We start from the raw sequence: 19590 nt of genomic DNA, 5'->3' as shown, positions 1-19590 counted from the left end.
TTTATGACCCTTTACAAAAGCTCTTAATTTTTACACAAAAGATCTGAAAAAATACATAAGAGATTTAAAAAAATTATTTTCTTTAATTAAATTTGTAAGAGGGTAAGAGATCTCATTTCCTTGGTACTATTATAAGGTGACTCAGATTGAATTAGTTAGGAGAAAAATATGCAATAACAACATTCGTAACAATCGCCTTTTGGTCAAACATACCCGGTCTTTCGTCGAAGTGCCAACAATTTATAGTAACAACGAGAAACCTGAATAAATCATTCATAATAGTAAATACTTAGAGAGGCCAAAAATATTACTTTTTCATTTAATTTCAGAAATCCCCAAGTTTTCTTTCATATACTATAGGCTTAATGCATATCTAGCCTCCTGAACTTATCCCTTTTTTATTTTTTTTATTTTGACACCTCAACTAAGTATTGTTCCTATTGAACCCCTTAACTCGTCCTTAAGTATGTCTATCAAACACAATCTGACTTACTTAGTATTCTATCTTCAATGTAGCAACATGCTAATGTATATTCTAATTTAATTATGCCATTTTTTAGCTAAGATTAACAGCAATTGAGAGGGAAAAAAAGAGTAAGCTCTTAATTAAGCTGGCAGTGAAAGAGCAGAACCAACAGAAACCGACACATCCATGACCTAAAGAATAGCTTACCACACGTCTAAAATATTACTTTACCTTCATTACCACAATTTATTTTTTGCTTCTAATAAAAATCAGATTTAGAGAGTTTGATAGACACCTTTGAGCAGTGGCGGAGCCAGAAATTTTGGTAAGGTTGTTCAAATGTTGACGAGTATATAATTTTTTTGCAATGAATGAGTGCAATGAATTTTTTTTTTTTTAACGTCATCACTGCACACAACAACAAACAACAACAACATACCCAGTGAATCCCACAACGTGGGTCTGGGGAGGGTAGAGTGTACGCAGACCTTACCCCTACCTTAGGTAGGGAGGCTATTTCCGGAAGACCCTCGGCTCAAGAAAAAGCATATGAAAGGTCAGATATGGGCAAATAAATCAAAGCAATTATGAAAATGAAAACAATGAAAGTAAATAAGCCATTATAAACCAACAGATACTCGCAGAAATCAAGAGACAAGAAACTATATAGCAATATAACTACTCGTAAGAAAGGATAAACGCGACTACCTTCTAGCCTTCTACCCTAATATGAGTCCTCCATACCCTTCTAAAAATTTTTGGTCCATTTGATTTCGCAAGTTATTCTTGATAAATTTCATTACTAGAAAACTCTTACGGTGATTACGGTATCAAATGACAGCGACAACAAACAACAACATACCCAATGTACGTAATCCCACAAGTGGAGAACAACAAGGGGCATTATGAGAATGTTACAAAGCGAGAGATAACGACTAATTAATTTTCTTTGAAAAAAAAGAAAGAAAGAAAGAAAGAGAACAAAGTTGGATAATTAAAATGTTCACATAAGCAATTTAAAAAGAAAAGAGAATAAAATAAGTGGTAGCTAACTTGTTATTAGATCTCGTTGTCTTCTTTTTAACAATACGTCTTCTTCTTTTCTAGGAAATAGGAAGGAAAGAAGAAAGACTAAAGAAGCTTCAACAAATGAGTCCAACGTAACTCCAAACCAACATAGGAATAAACCAAATGCAAATCATAACTCAAATACAAATAAGTTTAGTCAGAACATGGAAAAAAATAAGTGCAAATACAAATCAACCAAGTAACTTCTGACATTGTTTGTATGTTTTCTTTTAAAGAATGAAGATGACCAGCGTTTGACGCAAGCTTTAAATCATGACTTTTAGGTAAAATTGAACACCCTTTACCTCTAAGCTATCTATCTCAACTATTTTAAGGGTGTTCAAAATTTAATTTATATTCAGTTAACTATAATATCTAATTCATACTAGTATCATTTTCCAGCTAAGGGTGTGCAGGTGACTGAGTGGCTCCGTCACTACCTTTGAGGACGAGTTCAAAAATTCAATAGGAACAACACTTAATTAATATGCTAAAATAAAATAAAAAAGATAAATTTAGAAGGCTGCATATGCATTAAGCCTATACCATAGTATTCAGCATAAGAAACGGGACAGAAAATTATTTATTGATAAATATAACCGTTATACCAAATAATGAAGACATGTGAGTAAATCAGACAGCAGAAAAAGGACAAAAACAAAAGCAAAAAGTTCAATTTTTCCTCAGGCAACTTTGGTTCATAGTATAGGATTATTTATGAATAAACAAAACGTTCATATGCACAGCATCCAAGAAAGTGGCTTCTTCAGCTTATTAAATGCAGGTCTCTCTCTCCTCTCTCAGTTTTGAGCTTGGTTTGTACCCTTTAGCTTAGCTAACACAATTCTTGTACTCTTGTTTCTTCTTTGGTTGGTACTTGAAGAAGCAAATGGGTAGTTGTTTTCGGTGAAAATAAGGACTTTAATTTTGTCTAATTCTTGAACGAGGAGGGTAATGCTCAAAATGGACAGATTCTTGGTGATGGTGGGGGTAGTATTTTTAGGGATTTTTGTGGGTTGTGGTTGGTCTCAAGAGAATGCTGCAATGTATATTGTGACTCTGAAACAAGCTCCAATTTCTCAAGAACTCAAGTTGACCAGAAATGCTGGTTCAGGAACACTTAGTAGATTCCACAAACCAAGGTACTATTTCTTAACTGGTATTACACATTATATTCTGAATTTTTTAATTAGATGGCTTCATATGGATATTGCCATATTGAGAATTCATACAACTGACCCCAACTATTTTGGTATTGAAACCTAGTAATAGTTGTTACATCCACTTTTCTTCTAGCATTTGTAATTATTCAAGTACTAGAGGAGGGAAATTTATCTGATTGCTTGTGTCTTAGTGTTTTGGTTGATTGAGAATGAGAATGAGAATGAGAATGCAATGCATTATTATGTAAGGACTCTCATGGAATGAAGCTTAATTCATAAGATGGGAACTTTTACACTTTTGGTGGCTAGATTCCTTGAGCTGTGCATCTACTATCCAAAAGTCACCGTAATAAATTTTTTTAGATTTACCTAATTATCGCATTTTGGTCTATTCCTATTCAATTCTCCTATCAGCTTCTTGCATTAGACAATTAGAGTTTTTGTTCCTCTCTTTCTTGTTTTCTCGACTTTAGTTTATCTATTTGAAAGTGAGTCATATTACTGATAACTGTTTTCTGAATCAGCAATATTTCACATATAGATCTCATGAATGGTTCCTACGTTTCTCAACTGCATGATTCTTTATTGAGGAGGGTGTTAAGAGGAGAAAAGTATCTAAAAGTATACAGCTACCATTACTTGATCAATGGATTTGCTGTGCTTGTAACACCCCAGCAGGTATGTTGGCAGTTATGTAGAAATTAGAATTGTCTTTTATATTTGACATGCCATACATAGTTAAGTCATTACATGTCATATCTTATGTGAATGTGATCAATTTGAGAAGGCATTCAAGCTTGCAAGGAGGAGAGAGGTGTCGAATATTGCTTTGGATTTCTCAGTCAGGACTGCTACCACACACACACCAGAGTTTCTAGGTCTACCTCACGGGGCATGGGCTGAAGAAGGTGGATATGAAACCGCCGGGGAAGGCGTTGTAATTGGTTTCATTGATACTGGAATTGATCCTACACACCCCAGCTTCAATGATAAGAAAACATATCCTGTTCCTGAGCACTTCTCTGGCATTTGTGAGGTCACTCTTGATTTTCCATCCGGATCTTGCAACAGGAAGCTTGTTGGTGCCCGTCATTTTGCAGCATCTGCTATAACCAGGGGGATATTTAATGCAACTAAGGACTATGCTTCTCCTTTTGATGGTGATGGTCATGGAACGTAAGTGTTCTCTGTCATATGGGGCATTTTCACAGCAGCTTTTTTTGTAGGCTTATTTGGTATTCAAAATCTGCACGCTGAATGTTGTAGCTCTTGATCATAATCAATATGTTTCTTCATTTCTTCTCAAGTGTATAATTTTTGCCGATCCACCTCCTTTATATATGAATTCTGGTCATCGAACTTTTCTTTGTAAGAATAAAACTTCAAAATGGTGAAGGAAATGCTCAAGTATTCTGGTCAAACGCCATTGTGCCAGCAAAAGACGGGTATTTAAGTAGAGAAAGATAGAGGGGCGGGGACATTATTCACAGAGTGTCCAACCGTGAGTCACTGGCCTTTGGGATTTTTGTCTTTAAAAAAAATTGAAACAGGTGAAGGAAATACTGAAGTATAGGTTCTATGAAAATTGCCAGATTCTGGTCGGTCATAGCTCGTTTTCTTTTCCAGATTTTCAAACTACATGTTAACTGTACAAATCATTTGTTTCTCTGCATCCTACCAACTTTGATCTTTTTTGACCTTACCTTGAAATTGAAGGTGAAGCTACAGTAGGTTCCTAAGAAAGCCTACATCAGGCATTTTATAAAGCAGTTGATATGTCTCTCCTTTAGGTTTAGATTTTGGATCTTTTGGTTAAACCTGTAAAATAATCTCTTATCCGAAATTAAACTAGTGGGAACCCCAAAACTCAGCTTCATAACTACCTTCATCTTCAAATACATGCATGACAATGATATGGAACTTTAGTCCTACTTTATAAACAACAACAAAAGCAAGTACGCCTCAGTTCCAAACAAGTTGGGGTTGGGCTATATGAATCCTCACTGACCATGTTTCTTCATTTAAATTCATCTCAGGCATACTTTATCATTAAAAAAAGGAGGAAACTTTATGGACCTACCCCAGACTAGCAATTTTTGATCAAGGCCTCTCTGATGTCTCTTTTAGGATATCTAAAGTTCTTATTTGGTGGTCGTAATGGATTATTCATGGAACTATCAAGAGTTGAGCATCTCCATGAAACTCTAAAAATGTGGTGCAGTCTGCACAATGGGGAAGATGATATAGCCAACATCTCATTTGGAATTCCACTTGCTGGGGGTTTATTTCAAAAGGATACAATTCAACAGACACAAGAAGATGCCAATGTCTTATTTGATGACAGCTACCTGATATCAAAATATTTTGTCTGACTAATTGTTAAATATGGACCGGGCCTAACCCACACCCCAAAAACTAGCTCAAAGGGAGGACGATTTCCTAAGCCATGTAAGGAGTCCAAAGTTCTTATCCCGATCCAATGTGGGATTCCCATTCCTTTCATCACCCCCCACGCCCAGATCCGGACTTCCACGGTCCGATCTGAAGCGTGCACATTCATGGACCGAGGGTATTTCATCACCCCTGTCGCGGTCTGGGGCCCCACATCGGATGGTAGCGGCTTTGATACCGGGTAAAGAATGGACCGGGCCTAACTCACACACCCAGGATTGGACATCTGGAACATGCACATTCGCGGTCCTGGGGGCCACATCGTATGGGCTAGGCATTGATACCATGTAAAGAAATGGATCTTGAGCCTAACTCAATCCCAAAAGCTAGCTCATGAGGGGAGGATTGTCCAAGTCCATATAAGGAGACACCCATCCCTTATTTATCCGATATGGGACCCTTCAACACCCCACCTCACGCGCAGGGCTAGACATTTGGTGCGTGGGCAATTTAATATAGGGGCCCATCATCGGTACACAATAATTGGGATGAGTTCTGCTCTGATACCATGTAAAGAAATGCATCTTGGGCCCAACTCAATCCCAAAAGCTGGCTCATGAGGGGAGGATTGTCCAAGTCCATATAAGGAGACCACCTATCCCTTATTTATCGGATATGGGACTCTTCAATACTAATAATTGGTAATTGAACAACCACAGTTTGATTCTCAAGGTTCCAAAAACACACAGAAAAGAGAAAAGCAATGGAAAGAAAAGAAAGGACCTTGCTTGATTTGAACCTTCTTGATATCATGAATTTGTTTTGTTGAGAATTTAATTGTCTTTACTGTTAACTTTAAGTTACTGGAAATAGCATCTACGACCAAGTGGCTTGAATTTCTTAATTATACAGGCATACAGCTTCCATTGCAGCAGGGAACCATGGGATCCCCGTTATTGTAGCTGGACATAACTTTGGAAATGCTAGTGGAATGGCTCCTCATTCACAGTAAGAATCTAAAGTTAATTTTTCTGTTCATATTTGCTTTACCGATATGGCGATATCAACCTGACATTCCAACAATGTAGCTATCATCACTAATAGTTTAGTTTATCACAGTATTGCAATCAACTTATGCATTAGTTCTTTTTCGTCCCTTCTATAAGCCCTTCGTCGTGTGTATCTTGTGGGCCTAAATGAGCATGCAAGGAGGTGTTTGATGTTGTAGTGACTTCTAACCAAGCACCTTCTCAATGCCAGAGTTTTTGACAATTTAACTTTACAGAAAGGATCTTTTGTATCAAAATGATTCCGATCACTTTTTCAGGAGTTAACCAAAGATTACAATTAGCACACCTGTTCTCTGACATTAGCGAAGTTATGAAATTCTGAATCCCCATTGTTGAGGGGAGGGGGATCCTGGAGCACTAGGAAGTGTTTGAGTAGTTCTGAGCACTTGGGGAAATTACTACTATTACTAATCGATCTTGTCAACTTCCCCAAGTGCTCATTACTCAAGCCTCCAGTGTTTTCTTTTTAATACAAAGATTGAGACGAGGATTTAATTTCCGTACCTTGTATCTCTCTGCTAAAAGTTAGTATTAGAGCAGATACTGATTACATGCCGATATTTCTAGCATTGCAGTTTACAAGGCATTATACAAGAGTTTCGGTGGCTTTGCTGCAGATGTCGTTGCTGCGATAGACCAGGTAGGTTTTCATGTTTGGCTAGAGAGTGGAAAACTTTTAAAGGAAAAGACTAAAGAGAAAAGATGCATGTCCTGTTTTTGACTTTTGAATAAAGAGAGGAAAGGAGAAAGATATACTGCAGATGTTGGGAAAATGTCACATCATGTTTCAGTAACGTAAAATAGTAGCCAAATACTAGTTTAGATTTGAATTTTGTTGGAAGGTGAAAAAAGTTTCATATCTCGGTTATAAAAAACAAAAGTTTCATCTATCGAAATAGGTCTAATTTTTGGAACAGAATGGAATGGAAAGCAGGTCAAGCTTTTATAGATGGATGGCATATCCATTTGCCCTTCATGCTTAAGAAGCGATCAATTCACCGAAGAAAAAAGAGAAAAAGGAAGAAAACATAATTCCTCAGTGCTGATACTTGTCTGTTTACAATTATAGGCAGCCCAGGATGGCGTGGATATAATCAATTTATCAATCACTCCAAACAGGCGTCCTCCTGGTTTGGCAACTTTCTTTAATCCGATAGACATGGCCTTGCTGTCAGCCGTAAAAGCTGGCATATTTGTGGTACAAGCAGCTGGCAATACTGGACCATCACCTAAGAGTGTTGCTTCCTTCAGCCCATGGATCTTCAGTGTTGGTGCTTCAACCCATGACAGGGTTTACAGTAACTCTATAGTGCTGGGCAACAACATCACCATATCTGGAGTTGGATTTGCACGTAAGTAGTCTTCCTTGGTGATTGATGCATTTAATTTTATTTTGAGAATATTAATGGACAATGATTCTATCCACAAACATCTCATTATTTTAATCCTCCCCTCCCATTTAATTTGTTTTAAATTGACTGTAGAAGAAGTTAATGAGTAGAGTTAAGATTACGTAATTCTTTGATGGGAAGTGGCCCCAAAGATCAGTTCCCGTGGCCAAACCACGTCACTAGTGGTCGCAGACGTCCCCCCAATTATTCTGCTCTGCACTAAATTAAGTAATTTTCTATTGGGACTTCTAATTATAATTTATGCAACTCTAGGTCAATTATTGCCCTCCCTCTCGAGATTGAAATTCCTTGCAAGTTAGAGAAGAATGAGTAATAGATTCTCAAATGGAGCGTCGCTCCTCTTGGATCTGGTAGGAGCAGTAGTAGGTAAGTTAGTACCTATCAAGAGAACTTAGTTGATAAGGAAGACAGATGTCGATCCTTCTTTACGAGTATTCAAACTAGCCCTCTATGCTTCGTGTCAATCTATATGTGTAGATACCTTATACTCGTAAAAGGATGCATCTGAATTGTGAGGCACGAGGACAGGTTCAATCACTGGATTTCTCAATTGAGTGTATATATATTTTTGTGACTGAGAAATCAACCCTTGGGGCTAACCGCAGTCTTCGAAGCTCGGGGATATGATGTGCCTGTCCCTCACTCCCTCTACCTTTCTCCATTTAAATACTGGACTTAGTTCACTTGGCGCAGAGGTCGAACTTGTGACCTAAGACACAAGCCCTCAACCTTTGCCAATCGAGCTAACCCCTAGGGGCTTTCTCAAGTGGATATTAAAGGTGCTTCTAAATAAGTTCGATATCTTTTTGGATTAAACATGATCCATTACCTTTTGATTAAATAGTTAGATTTAGACCTAGGGGCTTTCCCCAAGTGAATATTAAAGGTGCTTCTAAATATGTTCGATATCTTTCTGGATTGAAACATGATCCGTTACCTTTTGATTAAACAGTTAGACTTAGACCTACGTAAAGTATGTCCAGGTCATGTGCCACATTAGATAAATTGCTGTATACATTGTAAAGTGCGTCACTAGCATTCAGGCGTAAGTTATTCATGCTTTTTTCTAATATTTTCTCATTTCTCTCACACGGTATTAAAGCATGCAAAACTCTTGAATTCAAGCCTCATTGCCACCTATCAATGCAAAACTCTTGAATTCAAGCCTCATTGCCACCTATCAGCAAAATAATATTATGTACTTAAGCCCAAGAAAAATAATTAGACCCACACGCCAGAGTGGCCAAACTAAAATAAGTACACGAAAGGGCCCTTTCTAACAATTCAAGCTAGATAAGGTAGTTTACATAATTTAATAGGATACTTCTCCCAGATATTGCTATCGTGAATAGTGATTGCACCACTAGGAACTAGAGTTAATTTTCAACAAAGCTCCAATGCCATGTTATATTACGTGAACCACCTCGAATAAAAGTTTGAATCAAGGTTTTGGAGAGCGAGAAGCGGAAAAAAGCGACGAGGCCTCGCTTCACCAAAGCGAGAAGCGTGAAGCGAAGCGCGCGCTTTTTTCATGTGACGCAATTTAATACAAAAATAAAAAATATTAAATAGGCATAGATAAATAACTTAAATTAAGAAGTAAATAATAGATACTAGAACTAGATAGTCAATAATCCTCATAAGTCTCATAAGTCATAACATATTAAGCAAATGCAAAACCAAATCACAAAGATGAAAAAATTTACTACAATCAAAACAAAAAAATAAATTGCAGAACAGTCAACAGTGATGAAAAAACAGAGAAGAACAGAGAAAAACATTACAAAATAGAGAAAAATTGAAGAACAGAGACAAAAAACAGGGCAGAACAGTGAAAGAAATTACAAAACAGAGATAAAAAATTGCAGCCCAGTCGAAGAACTGAAAAAAAAAAAGAGAAAAGAAGAAGAGAAAAAAGAGCAACCCAATGAAGAACTGAAAAAATAAAAGAAAAGAAGAGAAACTGGCAGTCGTAGCAGCAGGTAAAAGAGAGAAAATAAGAAGAGGAAGAGAAGAAGAGAAGAGAAAACTAACCTTGAGACTTGAAAATGGCGTAAAGAGACGAGGAGAAGCAGTCGTAGGAGTCCAAATAGAAGAGGGAAGAGTGTTTTAAGTTAAAACACTTAACAAATTTTATTTTAAAAACCCTAGGTACTAAAGCGCGCACTTTTTCGCCTTCCTCGCTTCTCGCTTCTGTGGCTAAAGCGCGCGCTTATTTACCAATGCCTCGCTTCAGAGCAGAAAAGCGCAAGGGCTGCGCTGCGCCTCGCTTCTCGCTTTAAGCGCAGAAGCTCTCGCTTTTCACAACCTTGGTTTGAATTATTAGAGATGATATAATACATGTTTATTATAGACCCAAAAATGCTCCAATACCACATAAAATGGTGTGAACTGTCTCATCTAAAAGTTTAAATTGTTAGAAAGGAAACATGTTTATTTAGTTATTTTAGGTTTTTAAACGGAAAGAGAAAGTAAAAGGTGAACAGTCTTACATTTGTGGGAAGCAGATGCCATTTTAGGACTACCTGAAAAGAAAAGTAAAGCTATCTTTTCTGGACAAATGAAGTATGATCTCTTATTATGTGTTGGTAATACCAAAAATTATACCTTTATCAAAGTCAGTGGGGAATGTGAAATGATATCACAGGATTGCCTTTAAAGTTGAGGAAGGCGGTGCTCTTGAAGTTGTTAAAGAAAGTGGAGCCTAGAACTATTCCCTTGGAGATAGTCTTGTTGATAATTTTCAACAACATAAATTTCATGCTGTTATTCTTCTTCAATACTGTAGCTTCTTTTTCAGATTTCAGAAGCGCATCCTGTAATATCTCCCAAAAAATGTTTGCTAAGCTAGATGCCAGAGATTTTCCCTGATGCGTCCATAAAATATGTACACCTAATCAGGCATGTGCTTTGTGGTAAATTTTGGCATTGGTGAACTATGATTTTTTGAATTGTAACAGCTTTTTTTTTTTTTTTTTTTTTTTTTTTGTCTAGGGTGGGGGTGGGGTTGGGGTTGGGTGGTTATTTGAGAATAAGTCCTTTAGTTTTCAGTCGATACAATCACTCAAATGTTGCAACCTTATTTCCAGTTTCTCTCTTCTGGATGCACTGAAATGGCACTTTAGTCCTTAGTTAGTGCTGTACTGTAACCTTGACCAACTAAACTTCTTTACTACCTTTAAAGGAGTTTCCTGTGATGTTGTTAGCTTAATTTGTTTTTGTTTTTGTTTTTGTATACAGCTGGAACAGATGACATGTACACATTGGTTTCTGCAATTCATGCTTTGAATGACACAGCTGCTAAAGATATGTATGTTAGTGAATGCCAAGATGCGAGTAAGTTCAATCAAACACTCATTCAAGGGAATCTTTTGATTTGTAGCTACTCCATCCGGTTTGTGCTTGGACTTTCCACCATCGAACAGGCCTCAGAAACTGCTAAGAACCTTAGTGCAGCTGGAGTTGTATTCGCCATGGATCCTTTTGTTATCACCTTTCAACTTAATCCAGTTCCAATGAGATTGCCTGGAATTATAATCCCTTCTCAAGATGATTCAAAAGTGAGTTTGGATGTACAAATGCTTTTAGTATTGTAAAACACATGTAAAATTCTTTTGTTACATGTTTACTCATTCTGTGAGTGTTGGTACATGTGCACAGCAGTTTTCATCTTTGATTTTAATTTGGTGATCTTAATTAATTTGGCAGATTTTACTTCAGTACTACAATTCTTCTCTTGAGAAAGATGAAACTACAACAAAAATTGTCAAGTTCGGGGGAGTTGCCTGTATTTTGGGGGGAATAAAAGCAAATTTCAGCTTATCTGCTCCGAAGGTTATGTATTATTCTGCGAGGGGACCAGACCCAGAAGACAGTTCTGTTGATAATGCAGACATATTGAAACCCAACCTAGTTGCTCCAGGAAATTCTATATGGGCTGCTTGGAGTTCCTGTGGTGCTGAATCAATTGAATTTCAAGGTAGGTCACAAGAACTAAAAAAGGCTTACAGGTTACTCAAGGACTACCTCTAGAAGTATGGGGGTTACTCATAAAGCAATATAATGCCTTTAAAAATTACTGACCCAAGTACTTATATTATTTAGGGGAAAACTTTGCAATGATGTCTGGTACAAGCATGGCTGCCCCTCATATTGCTGGTTTAGCAGCCTTGATCAAGCAAAAATTTCCCACCTTTAGTCCTGCTGCAATTGGATCTGCACTTTCTACGACAGCCTCTCTCCATAATAAATATGGGGGCTCTATACTAGCCCAGCGCGCATATGCTAACCCAGATACGAATCAGTCTCCTGCAACACCTTTTGACATGGGAAGCGGATTCGTGAATGCTACTGCAGCGCTGGATCCAGGCCTTATTTTATATACAAGTAAGCGAGCCTCTTTGCTTCTTGATTTCTCTGCCTAGGGTGTTTAGGACGAACTATTGTTCATTGGCATTTTAGCCTCTTATTGAACTCTATTATTTCAAAATGACAGATTTCGTAATCTCAGGGATGAGAGTAGTTGTGGAATGATGAGAATTGAGTAGACGAATTATGTTTGAATTATAGATGCAAAAGTTTTCCAAAGAAGGTTTGCCTAGGGTAGCCCTCAACGGCATTCCTAGCCAATAATTTGCAACGGCATACCTAGCCAATAATTTGCCTGGCCTAGTCTTTATCCCACAATCTTTGAATTAAAGTATGTACTTCTACTGTGATTCTTAACACATCACACTCGTATTAACGGGCAATAATGGGCGGAGCAAGATTTTGTAAAGCTGCAAAGTAGTGTGTTATTTCTAGTTTCCTTTTGGTCAGTGTTATCAAAAGCGAAAAGCGCAAAAAAGCTCTAAGGTCAGCTGGGGCTTTAAGCGCAAAGCGCAAATAAAGCGCGGGCTTTAATGAAAAAAGGCGCAATGGTGCAAAAATACAGCTGTATGTATGTTTAGTGCAAGACAAATTATAATAAGCATGAATAACAAATATACGGACAAAGAAACTGTAAAAACATTACGATAAAGTGAAATATCAATTATCTAGTATCACCTCTTCAAGAGAGACTCATTAGCAAGGAAAAGTATGTCTTAGAGCCTTGATGATGACATTGAAGCGCAGAAAAAGCGAGGCGAAGCGCTCAACATGATTTGAGCCTCGCTTCAGGGCTTAAGCGCGCCTTTGACAACACTGCTTTTGGTGTACTTATGAGGTCCCTATTTGTATAGAGGATTGGATCTCTTTTGTTGAAAATCATATTTTGGTGTAGATTATCCTCTTTTGGTATACGGCTTGTATACGGGGACTTTCCCATTTGTTAATAAAAAATACTTACCTTATCAAAAAAAAAAAAAAAATTATTGCAGAAAGGATATCTCATATCTTATTAAAAAAAAAAAAAAGGATATCTCATAAAAGATTTTATTCGGAACTTCACTAACTAACACTTATATACAACAACAACAACAGCAATAACAACAACATATCCAATATAGTCTCACAAGTGGGGTCTGGGGAGGGTAGGGTGTAGGCAGGCCTTACCCCTACCTTTATCAGGTAAAGAGGTTGTTTCCAATAGACCCTTGGCTTTTCCGGACCATGGTTTGAATGAAATGCAAGAGTAAAAAGTTATGATGCAAATACTGAAGAGAGAAAGTATTGGCTCTAAAAATATTAGAGCTAACCAAAATAAAACAAACAACAATAGTAATAATATCAAAGAATACAATAATGCTAGCATCATCATCATCATAATAATAATAATAATAATAATAATAATAATAATAATACTAATAGTAATAGTAATAGTAATAGTAATAGTAGTGGTGCTCCAGACTAGAACCCTGCTATACTGTTGGGAAGAGAGAGAACGCTCCACTACTTTACTAACTGTCTACCCTGATTCTCGATCTCCATGCTCTCCTATCTGGGGTCATGTCCTTAGTGAGATGAAGATGTGCCATGTCATGTCTAATCAACTCTCTCCAATTCTTTCTTGGTCTACCTCTACCTCTCTCAACTCTATCACCGCCAACCTCTCGCACCTCCTCACTGGGGCATCTGTGCTCTCTCTCTTCTCATGCCCGAACCATCTCAGCCTTGCTTTCCACCTCTTGTCCACCAAGGAGTCTACTCCCACCTTGCCTCGTATATCTTCGTTCCTAATCTTGTCTCTTCTAGTATGACCGCACATCCATCTAAGCATCCTCATTTTTGCTACCTTCATCTTCTGAATGTGCGAGTTCTTGACTGGCCAACACTCCACCCCGTACAACATAGTCGGTCTAACAACTACTCTATAGAACTTACCTTCTCGGTGACACATTCTTATCACATAGGATACCGGATGTGATCCTCCATTTCATCTATCCCGCTCCAATATGATGTGCGATATCCTCTTCGATCTCCCCATGTCCTTGGATTATAGGCCCAAGATACTTAAAAATTCCTCTCCTGGGGATGACTTGTGTATCAATCTTCACTTTCCCATCCGCCTCCTATGATGCGACACTGAACTTGTACTCTATGTACTCTGTTTTAGTCCTGCTCAGCCTGAAGCCTTTAAACTTTAGGGTCGATCTCCGAATCTCCAGTCCATCGTTAACTCTGCCGCGTGTCACATTGAGCAATACTATGTCGTCTGCAAATAACATACACCATGGTACTTCCTCTTGAATATGCATGTCAATTCATCCATCATCAAGACAAATAAAAACAGGCCGAGAATCCCTTGTGCAGCCCATCTCGATTGGGAAGTGTTCTGAGTCTCCTCCCACTGTCCTCACTCGGTCCTGGCTCCATCGTACATGTCCTTAATCATTCTAATGTAGGCCACAAGTACACCTCTAGATCCCAAGCATCTCCATAAAACCTCCCTTGGGACTTTGTGGTATTCCTTTTCTTATATAGAGGTCAGAAAATCCTTCAGTATACGATAATTGATATTCCTTTGGTACACGGGACATAGAGATACAGATAGACATGACACAAGGAAAATTATTGAAGCCATCAATACATGAAAAACTTTGGTAATTGACATTCACTTACCGACAACACACACTTGACTAAGACTTAAGTGAGAACAAAGTAACCTTAATAATTCTACCTGATCGATCTACATGTCTTCTTCTGATGGATTGACAGATGAGGTTGACTGGAGACTTGAAATCTTTCTTCAGTCCACTAATCTAGTCCTGTCTTTCTAATAGTGACGTGTTCCTGAATAGCTTGTTCTATTAATAAGCTCAGTGGATACAGGATACTTCACCAAGAAAACATGTGTATCCCCCAATGAGATCTGGCTTAAACCAGGAGATTTTGCTAGCTAAAGGTCTACCTCTGATCATCCACATTGGGAACATGTGCAATGAAGCACCAAAGGAATTAATAATGTATTTTTCTAAGATTCTCATGATCTAAATGAGATTGATACATACAAGACACTTGAGTGGAATCAAGTAGAATGTGTCAATCCATACTCCACCACGGAAAGGCGAAGCAGACACAACTAGATAGAAGAAGCAAGTGGTTAATGTTTGTCCTTAGCCTATACCCCCTCTGTCCTAATATATGTGGCACACTTTCCTTTTTATCTGTCCTAAAAAGAATGTTACCTTTCCATAATTAGAAACAGCTTAACTTTAAAATTCCCATTTTACCTTTAATGAAATGATTTGTAGCCACACAAGTTCCCTTTTATCTGTCCTAAAAAGAATGTTACCTTTCCATAATTAGAAACAGCTTAACTTTAAAATTCCCATTTTACCTTTAATGAAATGATTTGTAGCCACACAACTGTGAGGTTTATTTTAGACCACAAATTTTAAAAGTCTTTCTTTCTTTCTTTCTTACATTTTGTGCCAAGTCAAACGGTGCCACATAAATTGGGACGGAGGGATTATTATTTTCGGAAAAGGGTCATATTTGCCCCTGTACTCTTCAAAAAGGGTTATATTTGCCCTTCATTATACTTTTTTGATATATTTATGTTAAGGTCCCTAATTCTGGATCGAGTCGCTGGACGACAAACTGGAAAGTCAGGCCCAACACGCAGGTCTAAGCCCTTGTTCTTGTTCCTTGACTTGCCTATGATTGCTGAATTTTGCAATTCATTCAGGGAATTGCAGACCTGGGAACTTGTTTGAGAAAGTTCCAACTCTTTGTAACTTGATAAAATCCAATCTATTTTATTAATAACGTCAACTCTCTTAAATAGAGGGTTACGGTAGCAAGAGTCCTAACCAACTTAGAATAGCAAAAGTCCTATAAAACTGAAATAACAAGAATCCTAATCCACGCAGGGAAGTTTTATTTGACTAACAAAATAATTCAGAAAACATTAATCATTATCTGTCCTATTAATTCTCTCGTCTGGAATATTGTTTCCCCACAAACGCATCAATAACAATTTACCCTTACCGTCATACTTTAGGATCGTATTTGCCCGTCATCCGTTAAATCCCCATGTCCCACCTTTATTTTCCTACATGGTGCCTATGTGGATTTCTTTTTCTCCCAATTTAAATATGATCACCCATTTAAAATAATTTAACCCGCGCACCCATCCACTAACTAAAATAAACCGAAATCCTAATCCTAAACCCCACTTGTCCATCTCTCTTCTCCGGGCCACCCACCCACTCGTCCATCTCTTTTCTCCGGGCCAGCTCCATGTTTTCCGGCGAGCGAGAAAATTCTGGACAGTAGGAAAAATGCTCAATGTAATTCAAGTCCACTATTTATTTTCCTTTTTCTTTTCCCGGTGCAGGTAAATCAATGAGATTTAAACATGGCTTAGCAGAAAAATCTAAGAATCAGATTGACGAGACTAAAATTGCAATGGAATTACATCAAAATTGTCTGAAGAAAAAATCTGCTCTGGACCTGGAGTCGCTGTCACGGGGCTTGGAGGGCTCAATGTTGGCGGCGGAGCTAATGTAACCGCGGCGGCGGCAAGGAAACCACTGTATCTGGTGGCGGTGGCGCTAAATTAGGGCTAGGATTATCAGTAGGTGGTGGTGGTGGTAAGTTAGGATTTGGATTATTATTAGGCTGTGAAGGAGTAGAAATTGGCAATGGTGATATTGCTGAAATTGGCAACTATTGGGTTTTCATACTGAATTTGTTCACAAGAATTATCGGAACACTATAGTTTTGTTCACTCACTGTCCAGAATTTCTTGCTCGCCGGAAAACATGGAGCTGCCCCGGAGAAGAGAGATGGACGAGTGCTGGGTTTGGGAATTAGGATTTCGGTTTATTTTAGTTAGTTGGTCGGGTTTAATTGGGTGGGCGGGTTAAACTATTTTAAATGGGTGATCATATTTAAATTGGGAGAAAAAGAAATCCACATAGACGCCATGTAGGAAAATAAAGGCGGGACATGGGGATTTAACGGATGAGGGGCAAATATGATCCTAAAGTATGACGGTAAGGGTAAATATATCAAAAAAGTATAACGAAGGGCAAGTATAACCCTTTTTGAAGAGTACAGGGGCAAATATGACCCTTTTCCGTATTATTTTTCTCCATATTGTCTCTGTCTACGCCTCCTGTTTCCATGAGGAAACTTAAAATTATGGCATGCGGGAGTCTCTTCCAACCTCTATATAAGACGAAACCTTCTTAGTCCCTGAAGTTTAGAATCAAATCTTGTATAAATAACATTTTTGTAATGATATGAATGTTCTCAAATTGATCTTTATGCAAGTGTAGGGTGTTAAGAATCGAGACGTGTTTACTATAAAGTTTAAAGTTTCTTGGTACAAAGACTAGGCAAGGCAATCCATTTGGCAAGGAGTGCCATTGGGAGCTAGGTCAGGCAAACCCTCTCTGGGAAGTTTTTGCATCTTTAGTTCAAACTATAATTTGCTTATTTTGTTGATTACTTCTCATTATACTGCAATTCTTGCCCTACATTAGTTCAAATTTGATGTTCTCTAAAATAAGATTTGGTTCATTTAAAGGACTACGTGAGTGGTTTGATTGAAATGAGAATTGAGAGTAGTTCACCGCAGAGTTAATCACTAAAATTGGTCTGAGAACAGTTCACCGCAGAGTTAATCACTAAAATTGTTCCGAAAACAATGACTAATTATGTTGTGGGTTGGCTAGAATACATCATTGTGGCACATCATTTTCTGTTAGATGTGGACCTTATAATCTGATTTGTAGGTTATGACGACTACGTGGCGTTCCTCTGTGGCATAAATGGATCAGCTGCTGTTCTTCTAAACTATACTGGTGAGAGCTGCGGGGTATCTACTATGAATGGAACCGATCTGAACATGCCTTCAATCACAATATCAAAGCTGAACCAATCAAGAAAAGTTCAAAGAACATTGACCAACATAGCCCGCAACGAAACATATATCGTCGGTTGGAGTGCACCTAATGGAGTTTCTGTTAAGGTTACCCCAAAGCGATTTTTTATTGCAAGTGGACAGCAGCAGGTCTTGAATGTGTTCTTCAATGCTACCATGAATAGTACAACACCAAGCTTTGGAAGAATTGGACTTCTAGGCAACCGAGGTCATGTTTTAAACATTCCTTTGTCAGTCATAGTAAAAATCTCATACCACTCAACTAACAGCTGATGATACTTCTGATCTTGTAATTTTGCTAGGTATCCAATTTTTTTATTTGTGTTAGGCTCTGTAAATGTTGTTTGTAATGCAGGTATCTATTTAAGTGATGATAAATACCCATAATTTTCATTTCCTCAAATCACAATCACTCCTTTATATTTTTAATACTAGTTTTTGGACACGTGCTTTGCACGTGGAAAGCACGTGTATCCCATCTTAATCAGTTCAAACTTTTTTTTATTGAGATAGAGGTAGTAAATAATATTAAAATATAATGTTTTAAAATAAAATGCAAGCTCAAACTTATATGAATGGTGAGTCTATTCCATCGAACTTGATTGTTGCACGTAAAATGATGAGGTATGGTCTGACTTGCGGAATTGAACAAATAAACTTAAATAAGTACAATGTATGTGTAATGAGATTGAATTTGAAAAAAAGAAGAAGTCAAATTTGCCTCACTTCAATCAAGAGCAACTGAAAATTCAAGATGGTATCTTGAAGTTCAATTTTTTCAGTTGAAATTACTGTCCTACTACCAACAAATTATTGCAATTTGGAATTTCTTTTACAAGTAATAATTTATTAAATGCATATTTATTCCAAAATGTTAGAGTTTTAATAAAAATCAAATAATATACAAAGCGTTATTAGTGGTTATAATTTTATGACTCCGTGTGATCACATTAAGTTTTTAATCATAACTGTTTTTTTTTTCTTCCAAAATTAAGAAGGCATTATTTTTTTTTTTTTCAAAGTTACCTTACTTCTATGAGTAAATTTGAGAAGTGATAAAGGTGGTTATATAATTTTTGCATTATCAATTCCTAAATAACTTGTTTCTAAACGAAACAATCTTTAAGAGTAAGCGAGATTTAAGAACAGTACAATATTATCCTTTGTATTTCTAATTTTTTGGGGAGAGAGGGGTTTTTAACCCATAACTTGACAAATTTCCTAGGGATAATAGCATTAGGCCACAAGTCTATGGTACCTATACTTCAAATTTGAGGAGGATTGAGATTAAGGAGACTTCAGAAGTCAAGTTTTTACATTTCATAATGTGAAAGTCTAGCTTCATCTAGTACTCTCCATGATGTCGTGTTTTTTTTTTTTTTTTTTTGGGTGACATGGTGTCATTATTGAACATACTAACATCACCCATATGTAATTTTTTTAGCAAGCCTGAACATCTTTATTCATTTTGCTTTAAGTAAACATTAAAAAGGTGAATAGCTGAGCATCAAGACTATTGTTGGTAAGGTACAATTCGAGGTAAGTGCAAGGGTAAGAATATTGAAAGAGATACCTATAGAAATAGTATTCAAGAAATGTACTAGCAATAACAATAAAATACTCATGCACGATAACAAACAGAGATAAAAAGAATAGATCTAGAATTTTAACGTAAAACCCGTTCCGAATAAGAAAAAAACCAGAG

The 19590-nt window shown here is 37.3% G+C and overlaps 1 protein-coding gene across 3 annotated transcripts; it reads left to right on the top strand.

The window, feature by feature from the left end:
• Positions 1-2186: 2186 nt before the first annotated feature.
• LOC132044892 (subtilisin-like protease SBT2.2) lies at positions 2187-18288 on the top strand. 3 transcript variants are annotated; one of them, XM_059435428.1, is made up of 10 exons: positions 2187-2676; positions 3222-3375; positions 3485-3873; positions 6001-6096; positions 6726-6798; positions 7228-7510; positions 10811-11130; positions 11279-11549; positions 11675-11956; positions 16332-17631. In XM_059435428.1, exons 1-10 carry the CDS (start codon positions 2489-2491, stop codon positions 16502-16504), a joined length of 2229 nt encoding a protein of 742 aa, XP_059291411.1. In that variant the 5' UTR covers positions 2187-2488; the 3' UTR covers positions 16505-17631. The 3 variants fall into 3 exon arrangements, with proteins under 3 accessions (XP_059291411.1, XP_059291409.1, XP_059291410.1); XM_059435426.1 differs by lacking the exon at positions 16332-17631 and adding an exon at positions 17737-18288 and having other exon boundaries at positions 2191-2676; XM_059435427.1 differs by lacking the exon at positions 16332-17631 and adding an exon at positions 17737-18288 and having other exon boundaries at positions 2505-2676; positions 3239-3375.
• Positions 18289-19590: the final 1302 nt, after the last annotated feature.

This window comes from Lycium ferocissimum, unplaced genomic scaffold (genome assembly GCF_029784015.1).
Source record: "Lycium ferocissimum isolate CSIRO_LF1 unplaced genomic scaffold, AGI_CSIRO_Lferr_CH_V1 ctg5402, whole genome shotgun sequence".
NCBI lineage: Eukaryota > Viridiplantae > Streptophyta > Magnoliopsida > Solanales > Solanaceae > Lycium > Lycium ferocissimum.
The sequence above is the reverse complement of the archived record's forward strand: the minus strand, read 5'-3'. Positions and strand labels throughout refer to the sequence as shown.

Coding starts and splice junctions, on each gene's coding strand:
- LOC132044892 (XM_059435426.1), top strand. CDS start 2,489: ATGCTCAAAATGGACAGATTCTTGGTGATGGTGGGGGTAGTATTTTTA. Junction 3,376..3,484: donor TGCTTGTAACACCCCAGCAG/GTATGTTGGCAG, acceptor CAATTTGAGAAG/GCATTCAAGCTTGCAAGGAG. Junction 3,874..6,000: donor GATGGTGATGGTCATGGAAC/GTAAGTGTTCTC, acceptor TTAATTATACAG/GCATACAGCTTCCATTGCAG.